Raw genomic sequence first — 18,013 nt, forward strand, 5'->3', positions numbered from 1 at the left:
CATGACAGAATTGATTTTCTAGAAACCCCTGCAATCTACTGATAACCACTTTAGTATCTTTAAATAAAGGCACTCAGGATTCTAAATCCAACCTACAGTGGGACTCAGATTTCTAAGCATGTCTCATGAAGTGGTGATTGGTTTTACATGAAGTTTGCTTGGTTGGTTGCTTGGGTTTTGGTCCTGAAAATACAGGGAGAAGAGATTTTGCCAGGCATTAGAAGGAAATTACCATCAGCAAAGTATGCTTCCGATATTAGTTCCCAACCGCATTATTTCCAGAGATTCCTACTTGGCTCTATGGAGAAATGTGGCAGTATGAAGGAGCTGACAGAATGGCTTTTTAGGAGTCTGTGAAGCACAAGCACGTGATAGAGTAAAGCATGCCTCCCAGAACACTTCTTCTAAGAATATAGTGCTACCACTTCGGCAGTTTACAGGTTCATGCTGAGAAACTCCAGGACACCACTGGCCCACGTACCAGTGTGCCCTGGGGGAACTAACAGCCTTGGTGAGGAGGCCCTGGCCTCAACTGACAATGCAGTGACTACCAAAGGGGTGGAAGAGAAAGAGAGGAAAATGAGGGAAATATTTTGTGAGCTCATGTGAGGGGTCATCTGGGGCTCCCAGGATACTAAGGAGACACTTGGCTGGTACTCTTGGGACAGTTGTGGCAGCAAAGACAGTTCTGATTGCTGCAAAATAATCCGTTCTGTCTGGTGAGGTTAGTGAAACAAGTTAGCACACAGAGAGAGTATGTTTTAAACAAGAGTCCAGCCTTTCCTTTACATTCCAGATACCCAACACAGTCTTACCTAAAGACTAATTTATTTTTAGCACATAATTTCAAGTTCCCTTTAAACTGCAAAGCAACATGGGATGCCTGGGTGGCTCAGTAGGTTAAGCGTCTGCCATCGGCTCAAGTCATGATCTTGGGGTCCTGAGACCGAGCCTTGAGTCAGGCTCCCCACTCAGCAGGGAGTCTGCTTCTCCCTCTCCCTCAGCCCCTCCCTCTAGCCATGCATGTGCTCACGCTCTCTCTCTCAAATAAATAAAATCTTAAAAAAACAAAACAAAACCCTGCAAAGCAATAGTTGCGCTGTCATCTAAATGTCCAATGGTACAATCAGGTTAATTAAATACATTATTTAATAAATGTTATAAAAATATTATAAATATTTAATGAATTATAAGCCAGAGATTCTGTTGCATTAGGAAGTATTTCATGACTGACAAACAATAAATACAGAACAAACCACAAAAGGGTTTCATTACAGTGGCTTGTAGAGGAGAATGTTGACAAAATGAAATCCTGCTGTTTTTGTCCTAAGTCATAAAACAGGAATCTAGGTGTGATTTCTTTCCTCAGACTCCCAGTCTTGCTTTCAATTATAAACATCCCTTTGCATACTGTCTTGGGTCTCTTTTCCAGCTCTGAGGACTACAGCTCCAGAAGCCATAATCCATAATCCTCTGTTATCAGCACCACACTTTCTGTGAGCACAGAAGGCTCTATTCTCTAGGCAGGGAATTAAATCAGTTAAGATAAAACCTTAGTATGAATTGGTCTAAAAAACCTTCTCGTAAGATCAGTTCCAGTGACAGCAAGATCAGTTCCAGTGACAATGTTCGGATAGAGATCTGGGCTGTTAGTTTCACCGTCACTATCTTTAGTTTTGTCCAGCTGGAAAGAACCATTTAGGTGCCATGTTCTTAACACTCTGCTACGGCTTCCTGTAGCACTCTCTAAGTTTGACTCTCTTGTCTAATATTTTGGCTGAGGAAAAAATTTGAGAGCCCCCCTGTTGACATACCTTTACACTGTCAGCCAATATCAAATACCAAACTGAGAAAGGATGGGGTGTTTGCTTAGAAGAAGTGACCTCACCCCCCATGTTCTGATTTACCGAGTTCTATTCAAAGCAAGCGACTCCAGAGGTGGATCTGCAAGGACAAGACCTCATCAGAGGCAGAAGTGCAGACTAAGGATCTGCTGAATTCCAGCCTCTGAGAAAACAAACAATAGGGCAGCGGTGGGCATCAGGGCAAGTAAAAGGGTTGTAAGACTTTAGGAGAGAGGACTAAGCTAAGGAGAAAGGGATAAGAGATAAACCAGGGAAATCTGGAAAGGCAAAACTGTCCTCTGAGGTTTATTTAACTTTAACAGTGAGGCAAAATCCTCAGTGAAAGACACGCAGAGATAGGGAACGCTATGCTGCACCAAATCTCTTCCCCATATTATCTGTAATTTCCAGACTGATTTTTTCCTAGTACCTACTTCAGCTGACAGCCACAGAACTAAGGGAACAGGAATCCAGAGTGAAAGGAGTACTATTTCTGGACAATGGACCAGTGTAGAGAAAGTAGGTGCCACAGCTGGGGCAACTTCTTTATGCCTGAGAGCACCGCTGGGCAAGAAGGAAGCCTAGAAAGTAGGTTAAGCGCTCAAAGGTGACAATCGAATGCCAATGAAAACTTTGCCACCTTGAAATTTCACTCAGCTCAACTTTTACCTTCTGAAAACACAAACTTTAAAAAAAAAAAAAAAGGATCTATTTATATTTGAGGGAGAGAGTGCTTGCACGTGCATGCAAGAGGGCAAGAGCACGTGAGCCAGGGGAGGGGTGAGGGGTGGGGGAGAGAGAGAATCCCAGGCAGACTCCCCACTGAGTGCAAGCCCACAAACCCGAGATCACAACCCAAGCCAAAAACGAGATCTGGACGCTAAACTGAGTCACCCAGGTGCCCCCTCAATAAACAAACTTTTTGATATCAGGATATCAAGACCCCGAAACAAACTGCCTTCCCACTGTGACCCAGGTAGTACCAGCAATTTTGGAGCCTGACCCAATTCTCCCAATTCCTATAAGAATGGCCTTTCCACTAGACAAAAGTAGGGAGCAGCATTCTAGTAAGTACAGAAAAGGAAAGAAAGCAAAATGTTTTTACAGTAAATCTAGGAAGAAAATTAAGCATCAACGAATGTCCATACATCCATATAAGTACATCACACACTACTGACCCCACTGATCATTCCCACATTAACAATGTAACGATTTTCTTGTGTACCCTATTTTGACGATAGAAAATCATGAAACCAGACATAGAGTAACTTATACAAACTACTGCCCCTGTCCTGCCTTTCACCCTATTGTGCTAGAAAAACCTCATAACATGTGAGGGGCTATGAAAAATAAAGCTTTCAGAGTATCTGTGGATGGAGTCATTCATTCAAGAAATATTCACTGGGCACTTGGTGCTGTTTAAATTACAGAGTATGGCAGTTAGCACTAAAGGAAGTGAGGGGTCAGAGTAGTCATGAAAACCATGCATAGAACAAGAGAAATAACATTAAAGGCAAGCTCAGCAAGCTCTCAGTCAAGACCAGCCCTTTTATTATGTGGCAATGATAGTACATGAGAAATGGTAGTAGACAAACCTGTGTATAGAGTTTCTACCAATAACAGCTACACAAATATGGAGAATACACATAAACAGAAGGAATTACAGGGAATTCCACATTTCAGAAATCTTAGAAAACGGAAAATAGCCATAATTTCTTTGATGTCAAAATCTAATCTCACAATCCATTTGTAGGAAGATATGATCTGAACTGACGTGGATCTCTATTTATTCTATTTAATATAAGTATGTTTCATTCGTGGAATAGTAACACTTCTCTGGAAGTTATATATCCTAAATTATCTAAAATCGGAAAAACTTAGAATTCAAAACAGATCTGGGGTCGCCTGCATGGTTCAGTTGGTTAAGCATCTGCCTTTGGCTCAGGTCATGATCCCAGGGTCCTGTCAGCATCGGGGACCTCCCCCTCACCCCCCACCCCACCCCACTCATACTCTCTCAAATAAATAAAATCTTAGATAGATAGATAGATAGATAGATAGATAGATCGATCGATCTGACCTCAGGGGTTTCAGATAATGGCTTATAGGCTTGGAGTACAAAGGGTTATGTTCGAAAATTAAATGAGACAATATATAAAGCACTAAATATAGGACCTAAAAATTTAAAACTTTCCTATTTATTTTTTTGTAACCAGAATCAAAATATATTTAGATGGCTAAAACAGAATTTGATAAGTAATATAAATTAGAACTTTAAGAGTGGAACCTAGCTTTTTGTACTTAGAGACTTTGAAATTTCTACCATGCAGATATGGAACAGATTCTATTAATAAAATAAAAATTAAAAAGCAGCCTCTCTGCCTGGACAAGCACCCCAGCTGCCCTGCCTCTGTTCAGACCGTGTCCACCACATCAAAGCTCCTTACTGTTGAAACTTTTTGGCAAGGCCCATTTGAAATGCCAACTAACTGTCTTATGCATGGGAATTACATTTTTCCCATCTTTGTATTCCCTTCCTTGATATTTGCATAATAATGTCTAATATTTATTGCACTCTTACTCTACATGCCAGGCATTATGCTAAATGCTTTATAACACTAACCAATGGAAATGTAACTTTCCTAAAAAGTATATACTAATCTTAATTTGTAGGGAGGTTAACTAATTTACCCAAGATTACATAAGTTAATAAGTTTGCAGAATGAGGATCTACATTATTCTAATATAGTAGCCACAAGCTCCATATGGCTATTTAAATACAGATTAAATTAAAATTCCGTTCCTGTCACACAGATCACATTTCAAGAGCTCAATAGATATCTGGATAGTGGGTATACTACAAGAAAGTGCAAATATAAAACATTTCCATTGCTGTACGAAGTTCTATTGAATAGCACCGTCTAGATCCTAAGCTTATGTCCCCTACGGTGATGACTTATGTAAAACTGACACGGGGGAATGTAACCTTTTTTTTTTTTTTTTTAAAGATTTATTTATTTATTTATTTATTTATGTGACAGAGACAGCCAGCGAGAGAGGGAACACAAGCAGGCGGAGTGGGAGAGGAAGAAGCAGGCTCATAGCGGAGGAGCCTGATGTGGGGCTCGATCCCCTAACGCCGGGATCATGCCCTGAGCCGAAGGCAGACGCTTAACGACTGCGCCACCCAGGCGCCCCTGGGGGGGGGGGAATGTAACCTTAATCATACTTTAGCTATATGCTTTCAGGAGAAAGACAAAAGGGAAACCTGGGTGGCTCAGTTGGTTAAACATCTGCCTTTAGCTCAGACCATGATCCCAGGGTCTTGGGATCAAGTGCCACATTGGGCTCCTTGCTCAATGGGAAGCCTGCTTCTACCTCTGCCTCTACCTACCGCACCCCCAATGCTTGTACTCTCTCTCTGACAATTAAATAAAAATACTTAACCAAAAAAAAAAAAAAAAAAGAGAGAGAGAGGGAGAGAAAGACAAAAGTATGGATTGTAAGGAAGTAACCTCAGGATTGTTAGATATGCAGTTCAATATTCTGTTTATGTATGTTCATAAAGATGACCTCAAGGAATCTAAATGTTTTAAAAGGGGGGGGTGCCTTGGTGGACTAACTGGTTAAATGTCTGACTCCTGATCTCAGTTCAGGTCTTAATCTCAGGGTTCTGAGTTCAAGCCCCAAGTTGAAAGGATGGGTAATGGTTAAAATTCTCTGAGACAAGAAAGCATATTGATGTATTTTTAGAACCTTAAAGAAGGACTGTCATCCAAATAGTTTCCTGGTTATTTCCCAGTTAACCAGAAAACATGGTTAATCAGAAGGTAACAGCCAACATATTAAATGAGATGTGACTGTATTTTCTGATTTGTTTCATGCTAGCATCTTAATTTTGGTTATCTCCTATTTCAATTAATTATCACAAACAAAATCCCCTTATTCCATTAATGATCCTTATCTTAATAACAATTTTAACATATATGCTACTTCTAATCATGTGTGATTTTATATATTCTCATCCTGTTCAATGTTTTAAAATATATCTGATGTAATCTGTAAATAATACAAATTTGAAAGTCAAACTGTACTTGCATAGCTAGACAGTGCTATTTATTATTTTTGAATATGGATTGGAGGGGAGAGAGTATACTATTCAAAGACTGAAATGAAGTAGCTGCAGCTAATTAAACTTACCCTGGGTTCTTTCAAAGGTACTGAGCCCAGAAAACACTAGTATTTTCAGTTTTTGATGGGAAATTTTCAACACCAGTGGCAATCTGGGATCAGAGGTGGTTATAGATGATTTGGGAACCTAAAGAATTTTGTGCAGAGCTGTGTGTACATGCGTATTTCTCTTAGTACAGGGCTCCTACCTTTCAAATTCTTAATGGGGCAAGAGTATGTGACCTAAAAAGGGTAGAAGAGTGGCTACAATCAAGACCCAAGGAACATTTAAAAAGGAGACATACTCTTATAAGAATATTTAAGGAAGAAATTTATTTTTTTAAAGATTTATTTGAGAAAGAGTGCATGTGTGTGTGTTTGCGTGTGTGTGTTTGCGTGCGTGCGTGTGTGTGTGTGTAGAGGGGAGGCGAAGAGGGAAAGGCGTAAAGAATCTTAAGCAGACTCTGCACTGAGTTTGGAGCCGCATGCAGGGCTCACTCTCATGACCCTGAAATCATGACCTGAGTTGAAACCAAGAGTCAGACACTTAACCAACTGTGCCACCCAGGTGCCCCAAGGAAGTTGAAGAATTTAAAAGACAAACACAATTTTGCTTATGTAGGTAAAATTTGTCAGAGTTAATTTGGAAATTGTGTTTCAAGTTCAGCACTATACTCATGGCAATTATTACTAAATATTTTTAATTTTTAAAGTATTTTCTATTGTCATACCAGAAAGAAGTTTTCTGTTTTTAAAAAAACCCAAGACATAACATACTGACATTTTTTTAAAGAACAAAAGTTTCCCCATAATTTAAATCACAGAGTAGTACTGTATTATAAAGCTTTCACTGGGAAATCATTTGTTTGGGATGGGCTTAATAATGCATATTTGCTCTGTTTCTCACTGAGTAATGAGGTCACCTTAAATTAATGCTAATAAAACTGGCGCAGTACATCACAGATATACATAAAACACAATACGTACATTATATACACTTGAGCATAAACCTTGTAAGAATGACTGATAGGTTTACCAAACCCTTTGAAGAATTCAAACACAATCCAGAACAGTAAGAAGCAGACTATTAAGGTAATGGGATGGCCCCAGGGAAAATGGCCCCACAGATAATCATCCCAGACTCTTGGGGCCCATTTTAGCCCAGCCCTATTTCTACCACCCTAGACCAACTCCAGTAAGAACAATGTTCTTACAATAGCAAATAATCAGAAATCTTACCCTCAATCAGTTTCTTTTAGGTACTCTGTAACTCAATGTCAGCTGGCTAGAACAACAAAACTGGTACATGGGATGAAGACAAAGAATGGTACTCTACTTTGCAGGCAATAAAAGTGTTAGGATTTAAAAAAAAAAAAAAACAAACCCTAACAAAAATGCAAGGATTTTAAGTTTTAAAAGTTCTGGAACTTAAAATTTAGACAGCTATTCACATAAGGGAGAAAGCTAATCAGGGAAAGGACACTGCTGTAGAAATGCTTCAGGGGAACACAAGTGGGACTGAAATGCTTGCAAAGAGATTTTGAATATAGTGTAGAAAAGTTCTAGGACAATACAAGTTACAATTTTACCTTTAACACTAGTAGCAAATAAAACCTGAGGGGAAAATCACAATTTAAAATCATTAACAAAAAACTTCTTTTTAGATCATAGCCATAATTATAAGGTATCTCATACTACTTTTTAAACAAGAGTTGATAAGCATACGCACTTTTAAAATGTCATTAAGGACTATCTAAGTCTACCTTCTAAGCCAAAAAAATTTCATACAGTGAAAAAGTGGGGAAAATTTGTTTTCCCCTAGACACTAAAATATACTACTGTCTGATATAGCCAGTGTTCTAAAAACAGTATGGTCAATCCATAGAATGGGAGCAAATATTTTCAAATCATGCATCCCATACAAGCGTTGTATCTAGTATATACAAAGAACTATTTCAACTTAGTAATAATAATGATAAAAAAAACCCAATTTTAAAATGGGAATAAGATCTGAGCCGACATTTCTCCAAAGAAGATAAGTGGCCAATAAGCACATGAAAAGATACTCAATACCACGAAGGAAATGCAAATCAAAACCACAATGATATAACCACTTCACACTCACCAGCATGCTATAATTTAAAAGAGACAAATTTCAAGTATTAATGATGAGATGAAAGATGTGGAGGAATTCTAACCATTATATACTGCTGGTGGGAATGTAAATGATACAGCTGCTTTGGAAAACAGTCTGGCAGTTCTTCAAAAAGTTAAATAGCAGTTTGACTCCTACATATATACCAAGATAAATGAAAAATCCTGCACATGAATATTTACAGCAGCAATGTTCCTAATAGCTCCAGAGCCTAAATGTTCATCAACTAATTGACGAATGCACAAAACATGTAATTCATCATAAAATGTAGTATCATTCTACAAAAAAACTAACTTAAACACTCATGTATGCTACAGCATGGATGAAATGTAAAAACATTATGCTAAGTATAAATGTTTTTTTAAAAAACCGACATTTATTTTAAGATTCCGTTTATATGAAATATCCAGGATAGCAAATTTATAGAAAGATTAATGGTCAGCTAGGGAAGTTCAGAGAGGAAATGGGGAATCACTGCTAATGGGGTCAGGTTTATTTCCAGGGTGATGAAAATGTTCTAAAGTTGACTGTGGTGACGACTGTGTAATTCTGTTAGTATGCTAAACAGCACTGAATCTGTGTACCTTAAAATGAGTGCATGGTATGGTATTTTATCTGAAGTATAGTTCAGTGAATTTTTTAATTGTATAGTGATTTTTTAAATTTGAAGTATAGTTGGCAATGTTATGTTAGTTTCAGGTGTACACAAATTATGTCTTAACGTGGTTTTAAAAAACCAGTGTGGGCTACAAAGTACAATATGGGATACATTCCAACACCCCCAGTGGATGCCTAAAACCACATATAGTACTGAAACCTATATATACTGCTTTTTCTGTACATACATACCTATGATGAAGTATAATTTACAGATTAGGCACAGTAAGAGATTAAGAATAGCAATAAAATAAAACACTTGTAACACTATATTGTAATAAAAATTATGTGAATGTGGTCTCTCTCTCAAAATATCTTCTTGCACTGTGCTCTCTTCACCCATTCACCTGTGAGGCGAATGACAGAGACACTGTGAAACAGCATTGGCTACCACAGACCTTCTTCTGGAAATGTATCAAGAGGAGGATCATTTGCTTCAGGACCATACTTGACTGTGAAAAGCAAAACCGTGGATAAAGGGGAACTCTACAACAAATCTAATCAATCAAATAATTTTATTTTAATCCTTCTGAGGTATAATTACTTTTTTAAAATAATTAACATAAATGCAGTTGCCTCACCCGCTTCATTCTCCTCTGCCCAATAAAAAGCCACACTTCTTGCCTCCTTTAGCCAGCCTATTCAAGGCCACCACAGTACTATTTGAACAAAGGCAGAGCCCAACTACACTGCGGAGCCCGGGCATGTGCAGTCTGTGATTTGACCATCACCAACCTGCCTTTATGCAGTTCTTAACTACCCAAGAATGCCATGCAAACCTGAGTAGTTTTAAAAGCAGCAATATCAGATTTCCAAAACATAGATTTAACTTTTGCCAATTCCCTACTGCCTTCAACTTAAACCTCTTTTGTTACTGAGTGAAGGGTCTACATTCCCGGTATTTACACTCCTTTTTGAGAAATGCCTTCCTTTCTACTATGAGCAATGAAACACAGAAAAGCATGTGAGGAAACTGACTGAAGTTTTAAGAATGACTCCCCAGTCAATTCTCTATGAACTGGTCAGAGTAATTATTTCATAAAAATAAATTTGATTGTGGTATTCCTTGATTAAAACCTTATATTGGCTCCATACTGTTTTTAGGGTGAAATTCAAACTCCTTGGTAGGATGTAGAAGGCTAGCCCCAAATTTTGCTTACTTTTTCAGCCTCATCTCTCATGACTCTTGTCCAGATAAGTAGGTTGATTCTTCCTTCCTGCCCCCTAGAGCTCCTGGAACTTATAGTTCTCTTCACCTAGGACCCTCTGGTCAAAGCTGAGTATTCCTGCAAGGGTCCACTTTGTATATAATGATACCTGCTTATCTCACAGCTTATTTTCACACTGCACATGTCTTGTCTGACCACACTGTAAGAACTCCAAACACTACGTACAGCTGCATCTTATTTAAGCTTTAAAAAGTGTTAGGAGGAGATGCGGACACAAGGGGTATAAATCCTGTCTTTATCTCCATCACCCATTTAAATTGTTGGCCAAAAAAAATAACCAAACCAAACAAAAAAACCCACTTAAATTTTGTTGAATAAATAACTGAGGAGGGACATCTGAGTTGGGGAGAATTCCAAAAGGCAGAAACAGATGACATGAAAGGGAAGAGTTAAAGTTTTGAGTCTGCAGTATCTTGAAGAACTGGGGCTTTAACAGAAAGGAAGATTTAAGAAGGCCTAGTGAGCGGAAATGAAGCAGTTTCGTTTTAGACGTATTTCACACACAGAGTATCAGCCAAAAAAAGTGACTCCATATTTTTTCAAAAATGCCTTAATGAAATAATGTATGATATAATAAATTATCTCAAATGAAAACAAGGGGAAACAACCCAAAATTTATATAATGATTCGAATATTTTTTTCATCTCTGAAATATTTTTTAACTCGGTACAAAAGTCAATCTGAATAGTTGTGCCTAAATCATAAAGTCTTACTATATACAATCTAGAACACCCTTTTAGGTTCATCCCTAATGCCAGCTTTAATCTTCATTCACTTTTAAAACTAGAGTTGACCCTTAACAACATGGAGATTTGCTGCTTCTAATACTTACAAAAACTATCAGCAAAAGACCAATGTAGATATTTGAGTACCCTTTCATAAAATGCAATCTGTTCTGGCCCAATTTAATAATACAACATAAAATGTTTAACAGCATTTAAAAATAATGGCCTGGGAAGTAATGAAAAACAGTATACATCTAACAGTTTCAATATCTTCACCAAGACCTGGGCATCAATGGTATATTCCCAGTTGCACTGGGCAGTGTGAGTATGGATACTAAAACCATTGATAAGCAGGATGACGATGAAAAAAAGTGGTTAGGATTGGTGTTTTTTTAAAGATTTTATTGATCTGAGAGGGACGCCTGGGTGGCTCAGATGGTTAGGCGTCTGCCTTCGGCTCAGGTCATGATCCCAGGGTCCTGGAATCAAGCCCCACGTCGGGCTCCTTGCTCGGCGGGGAGCCTGCTTCTCCCTCTCCCTCTGCAGTTCCCCCCGCTTGTGCTCTCTCGCTCTGTCAAATAAAATCTTTAAAAAAAAAAAAGATTTTATTTATCTGAGAGTGAGCGAGCGTGCACACATGTGAATGGGGGGGAGGGAGAGAGAGAATCCCATGCCGACTCCATGCTGAGTTCAATATGGGGCTCAATCCCACAACCATGAGACCACCAGCCAAAATTAAGAGCCAGATATCCAGATGACACCTGAAAAGTGGTTAATTTTTTAAAAGATCATTTTAGATGTATTTTAAATGTTTATCAGATGTATTTTAAATGTTTAGATGTGTTTTAAATGTATTTTAAATGTTTATCTTCAAGGATTTCTAAAACTAGTCTTTTTTGGAGGGGTATTAATGAAGAGGTTTTATTTATTTATTTATTTTTTAAAGATTTTATTTATTTACTTGACGGAGAGAGAGACAGCTAGCGAGAGAGGGAACACAAGCAGGGGGAGTGGGAGAGGAAGAAGCAGACTCATAGCAGAGGAGCCTGATGCGGGGCTCCATCCCACAACGCCAGGATCACGCCCTGAGCCGAAGGTAGACGCTTAACGACTGAGCCACCCAGGCGCCCCTGAAGAGGTTTTAATGATGCACAGTCAAGAAACCGGACCTCTGCTGAGGACCTCTCCCATTTTGTGTTCCAGTAGGAATAAAGTGGGAAGCTCCAAAAGGTAATGATTTGAGTATAATATGATCAATTCTAACAAATTCTACTGCCTTAAGATTTTTCTGTATTTCTCTGGGCACTGAAATTTTCTTAATAAAGCTATGAACTTTACAGTACAAAAAATTTTAAAGACAACAAGGAAATTCTAATGTCAACTTCCTTTTTGTTTTAACAGTGCACTGCTGCCTACAGCCACTCTGTGATGCTGTAAGAGTACCTCATACGTCTACCTCCTCTATTACGGGCAACTCCAAGGACAGGTTCCATCAGGACTGTTATCATCCTGTTGCATCGGAGACAATGCAAAATTAACAACTGCCTGCAGTGTCAGAAAAATGCCAGTCTTGTACAAAGATAACAAACAAATCACAAATCTTTTTAAGTTTTATATGTATTTTTGATGGTTTTCATTACCTCTTCTTTTAGTGCATGTTTCCTCTGTTCCAAACAGATCTCTTTTGCTCTCATCATCTGCAGAGTCTCCTTAGAAACTGCATACTGGAGTTTTTCCATACGTTCTGCAGCTGCTGCCCATGATGCTTTACCAAATTTCTTCTGATCTGCTCGCATTCGATCGTACACAGCTATTAATAATAATTTTTTAGAGACATTAAGACACAAGACAACTTGATACTAAAAATTTCAAAGTTTTAGATCTCACTCACCGCACACAAAAAGATAAACATGTAAGTCCTACTCCCTTAAGTTACCTATCTGGAGCTCTAAAATATAACTCAACACATCTTAGACTCTATTATCTTCAATAAGAATCCTAAATAATCATCCTCAGAAATAACTTTGTGAAGATAAAAACCAAGTTGTCAGATTTTAAAACATTTATTTTTTAATTTTTTTAAAGATTTTATTTATTTATTTATTTGAAAGAGAGAGCACAAGCAGGTGGAGTGACAGGCAGAGGGAGAGGGAGCTGACTCCCCACTGAGCAGAACCCAATGCCTGATCCCAGGATCATGAACTGAGCCAAAGTCAGACGCTTAACCAACTGAGACACTCAGGCGCCCCAGATTTTTAAAACTCTTAAAAAAAATGTTCTTCCACATGTTTAGTGTTATTAAATTCAAAGGTTTTACTTATTTTTTAAAAAAAGATTTTATTTATTCATTTGTCAGAGAGCACAAGCAGCGGGAGCAGCAGGAAGAGGAAGAAGCAGGCTCCCGCTGAGCAAGGAGCTTGATAGGAGACTCCATCCCAGGACCCTGGGATCATGACCTGAGCTGAAGGCAGATGCTTAACTGACTGAGCCACCTAGGCATCCCTCAAAGGTTTTATACATACTTTATAAAGGTATATACTTTTTCCTGGGTACATCAGAAATAAGAGTCCTAACTATTCAAGATTATTTGAAATTATTTAAATCCATGCGTTAATCTTATCATTCTGAGTTCCTGCAAAAATACTGTAATGATCTGATGAAGGGAAAAATAAATCCTAGATGTCAGCATGGAGCTTATTCTGAGGTTAGAGTTGGAACAGTACAACCAAGTCCCGGGGAAACACCCAACTTCCTCTCCCACAACCCCCAAAAAGAAAAAGAAAAAAAGTAACTTTTTATTTGCCACAACAGAGCCCTATTTCAAGAAATACTTCTTGACAAAGAGCTAGTATCTTTTCCAGTTAAAGAAGTTTATCCCTGACAGTAGTACAGCAGTGGCTTATCCTGGGTCCTATACAATCAAACCAACCATCCTTATGCCAAACCACTTTAACAGGTCAGACACACACTTATCACGAAAGAGGTAGCTGTCTGTTTAGCACTGAACTAGTCTGCTCTTTAAGTCGCTACGCATTCGCTAGTAGGATCTTTTACATGTAAGTGATAATTCTGTACTGCTACTATGTCCCAACCATCTTTTGCAAGGAAGTATATCTCAGTAAATCTTTGTCTCCGAGTTTTATGAAATCTTAAATTTTTTTACAAAAATACATGTACATATTTAAAAATTAAAACTGTATAGGCAGACTTCTAAAGAAAAACAGCAGTTTCTCAGGCTCAGCTCTCCCCAACCCCTTAATCTCAATGCCCAGATGCAACCAACTTTTGTTTCTGGTGGTTACTTCCATATAAAAACTATTTCTCAATTTATAGTCTCTAAGATCTATAACAGATGAGGAACTGTGCTTAGATTCTCCTCTCAATATAGTTAAATCAGTTCTTTTGGTTTCTGTTTTTCTGTGGCCTTCAACTGCTAACATAAAAGAGGTAATTTTTCAATGCATAATCTTGCTCTGAATCTCAATTATAGGTTTTCTAACAAAATCTACTCATTGGCTGAATATCAAATGACTTCGCCATTTTAAAGTTCTATCTATCTTTTAAAACTGTATTATAGTATTTTTACAACCATAAGAATGATATAGGAGTACAATGCAGGAAAACAAAAATCAGAGGATCTGGAGTGAAATAATAGAGTTAAATTCCCAATTCCATCTGTTACTGACACGTAACTTTTGGCAAGAAACTTCATTGTTCTGGGGCTCAATTCCTTGCTTGTGAAAAAAAGGAAATACAGTATCTAGTCCAAAAGCTTTTGTGGAAATTAAATGAGATAATGACAGTTACTCAAATGTCTCTTCCACTTCACATTGCACCATCACTCTCTTCTCTCCACTTTAGTGTCAGGAGTAGCTTCCTGTCCTAATTCAGTCTCCTGTTGTTACCTACCGCAAGAGCTAGTTGATACATTGTCTTCTAATACCTTGGCTAGAACATATTCTTATATCTCACTGTTACTCTCTTCACTTGGCATTTATTTTCCCCAACAGCTCAGAAATACGACAGTAACAAAGAAAACTGTTTGTGAATACAGAATGCTTGAAATACCTCTAGAACACTATTGGGATATCTCTAAAACAGATTCTTCTCTCCCTCTGCTGGTAAGAATAAAGATTCTTCCTAAGTGGACCTTTCATATTTTCAGAGTAACAACTCTATAATAGTAATAGTGTATGATGATCTGTGTATATAAAAAAGCTCTGAAGGCAATGCACTTCTGGTGCTCACAAAATAGCATGTTAAATCTATTTTTAAAAGTTTAATATGCTAACATGTATACCTGTCAGAAACGAGCCCATTTAAGATGTTTTTAAAAGCTAAGCTATAATAGGGGCGCCTGGTTGGCACAGTCAATTAAGCGTCTGACTCTTGGTTTCAGCTCAGGTAGTGATCTCAGGGACATGAGATCAGGCTCCACGTCTAGCCCTGTGCTCAGAACAGAGTCAGCTTGAGATTCTCTCTCCTTCTCCCTCTGCCCTTCCTGCTCATATGCTTGCTCCCTCCCTCTTTCTCTCACAATCTCTAAAATAAATAAATAAATCTTTAAAATAAAAGCTAAGCAATAACACATCAAAATTAGGTTATATCTGGCTCTGTAAATGAAAAAAAAATTAAAAGGGCGTGTTTTACTCTTCCTCTAAAAAGAGAAATTAGACAAAGTTACCTTCTGATTGGAAACATAAAGGACAGCTATTACTATCAGCCACATAAAGCCACAGAGAGTTCATTCTGTTTCCCTGCCATGGGAGGAAGGAAACACACTCAGGAAAGGAAAATAAAGGAAAATTAAATGGCCAAGCAAATATCTCCCTGCTTGGGTGCAAAAGCTTCCTGCCAGGATAAAGTCACCATAAGTAAGATATAAAGGATTCTACAGTGACTCTAATGAAGAATCTGGAACCCTATAACGATGGCTGTCATATACAAAAATGTTTTGCTTAAAATTGGAGAAGTACAAAATAAGAGCAGTCATCAAAATTGTATAGGAAAGAGAACAAACTATGAACCATATATAAAACTATATTTAGAATCATTGCGATTCTGTAACACGCCAGTATATAGAAAAAAATTGATAGAAACACAAAGTGGTTGCACAGGAAGTAGGATTACAGATGTACGTAGGGTTTCCCCTCTCTAATATTCTAAATTTTCTACAATGGTTATGTATTTTTATTTTTTATTTTTATTTATTTTTTAAAAAAGATTATTTATTTATTTATTTGACAGAGACAGCCAGCGAGAGAGGGAACACAAGCAGGGGGAGTGGGAGAGGAAGAAGCAGGCTCCCAGCGGAGGAGCCCGATGTGGGACTCGATCCCGGAACACCAGAATCACGCCCTGAGCCGAAGGCAGACGCCCAACGACTGCGCCACCCAGGCGCCCCTACAATGGTTATGTATTTTTAAATAAAACAAGGGGAGGGGCAGAGAGAGAATCTTAAGCAGACTATCCATTGAGCAAAGAGCCCAACCTGAGATCATGACCTGAGCCGAAATAAAGTCAGTCGCTTAACTGACTGAACCACCCAGGTGCCCTACAATGGTTACGTATTTTTAATCATAACACAAACTTTTTTTTAAATATCAAAGAATGCACCTAGAAAGCACAGAAAGCAGACTCTAAACAAAATAATTTACAGAAAACTATTTCATAAAAATAGTTTATATTATGAAAAGACATCTTTAAATGTTAAAAGGAACTATTACTAACATTTTAATGTACTGTTTTTTCTTTTAATTTATTTTTAAAAATTCTCATAATGCTCTAAGGCAAATACCTGTAAGTGGGACTGCTAGGTCATATGGTAAGCACATCTTTAATTTACGTAAGAAATTGTATTCAGGAGCCTAGGTGGCTCGGTTAGTTAAGTGTCTGCCTTCGGCTCAGGTCATGATCCCAGAGTTCTGGGATCAAGCCCCTTGTCGAGCTCCCTGCTCAGCAGGGAGTCTGCTTCTCTCTCTCCCTCTTTCCCTGGCATGTGCTAGCTTGCTCTTTCTACCTCAAATAAATAAATAAAATCTTAAAAGAAAAAAGACAAGACAAGAAATCGCATTCATTTTCCAAAGACTACAATTTTGCATTACCACCTGCAATACAGGGACGGTTATAGTTACTCTACATCCTTGTCAGCTCTTGATACTGTTAGTATTTTTTTTATTTTAGGCATTCTAATAGGGACGTTGCCATCTCATTGTGGTTTTAATTTGCATATTAACGACTGATGGTCTTGAACATGTTTTCCAGAGCTAATTTGCAGAGTAAATGGCCATGTGTTGAGTTTACTTCTTATTCTCTACTCTACCCCATTGATTCACATGTCTATCCCTTCCATAATACCATGCCACAGTGGCTCTATAATTTGTATAGTCAGGTAATGTGATTCTGTTTTTCTTTTTTTCTAAACTGTTTTAGGTATTTTAGTTCGTTTGCCCTTCCATGTAAATTAGAATCAGCCTGTTTATGCTTATAGGAAAAGTCCTGCTTTTTGATAGGTACTGTGTTAAATCTACAGATCACTTTGGAGAGAACAGACATCATTACTATTTTGGACGTTTCAATACATGAGCATAACATGTCTATCCATTTACTTAAGTCTGTGATTTCTTCATCATGTTATCTAATTGTAAGCATTACAAATCCTGTACATGTTTTGTTAAGACTATTATAAATGGAATTTTTAAAAAGATTTCTATTTCCAACTATTCGCTGCTTACATAGATAAATAGGATTCATTTTCGGTGCTGACCATATTTCCTGTTACCCTGAGAAAGTCACCTGGTAGTTGGAAGTTTTTAAAAATAGATTCAATTTTTAACCCATACATTATCATCTAAAATGAGAACCACTTTACTTCTTCCAACTATAAGCTTTTTATTTCTTTTTCTTGCCTTATTACAACTAAGATTTATTATACTACATTAAATAAGAGGGATTAAGAGTAAACATCCTAGACTTTTTACCTATTCTAGCAGGGAAGCATTCAGTCTTCCACCATTAAATGCAATGTTGGCTATAGGGTTTCTGCAGGTGTCCTTTACCATATTTAAAGAAGTTCTTTTCTATTCCCAGTTTACTGAGTGTTTTCATCACACACAGCATGTTGTATTTCATCAAATGCTTTTTCAGCATCTACTGATATGAATGACCATGCATTTTTTTTCCCTAAAGAAGACTAAAGCTTCTCAAACTCAGCACTTAGATACTCTGAGCCAG

General features: G+C 37.8%; 1 protein-coding gene across 1 annotated transcript in view; it reads right to left on the reverse strand.

Moving 5' to 3' along the window:
- The window catches only part of JMY (junction mediating and regulatory protein, p53 cofactor), an 87,554-nt gene that overhangs the window by 21,797 nt on the left and 47,744 nt on the right, over positions 1-18,013 (reverse strand). The window contains exon 4 of the mRNA XM_045796403.2: positions 12,421-12,590. Within this exon, the coding sequence (XP_045652359.2) occupies positions 12,421-12,590 (170 nt within the window). The remainder of the gene's footprint in view (positions 1-12,420; positions 12,591-18,013) is intronic.

This window comes from Ursus americanus, chromosome 5 (genome assembly GCF_024610735.1).
Source record: "Ursus americanus isolate L20-20 chromosome 5, mUrsAme1.1.p, whole genome shotgun sequence".
Taxonomy (NCBI): Eukaryota; Metazoa; Chordata; class Mammalia; order Carnivora; family Ursidae; genus Ursus; species Ursus americanus.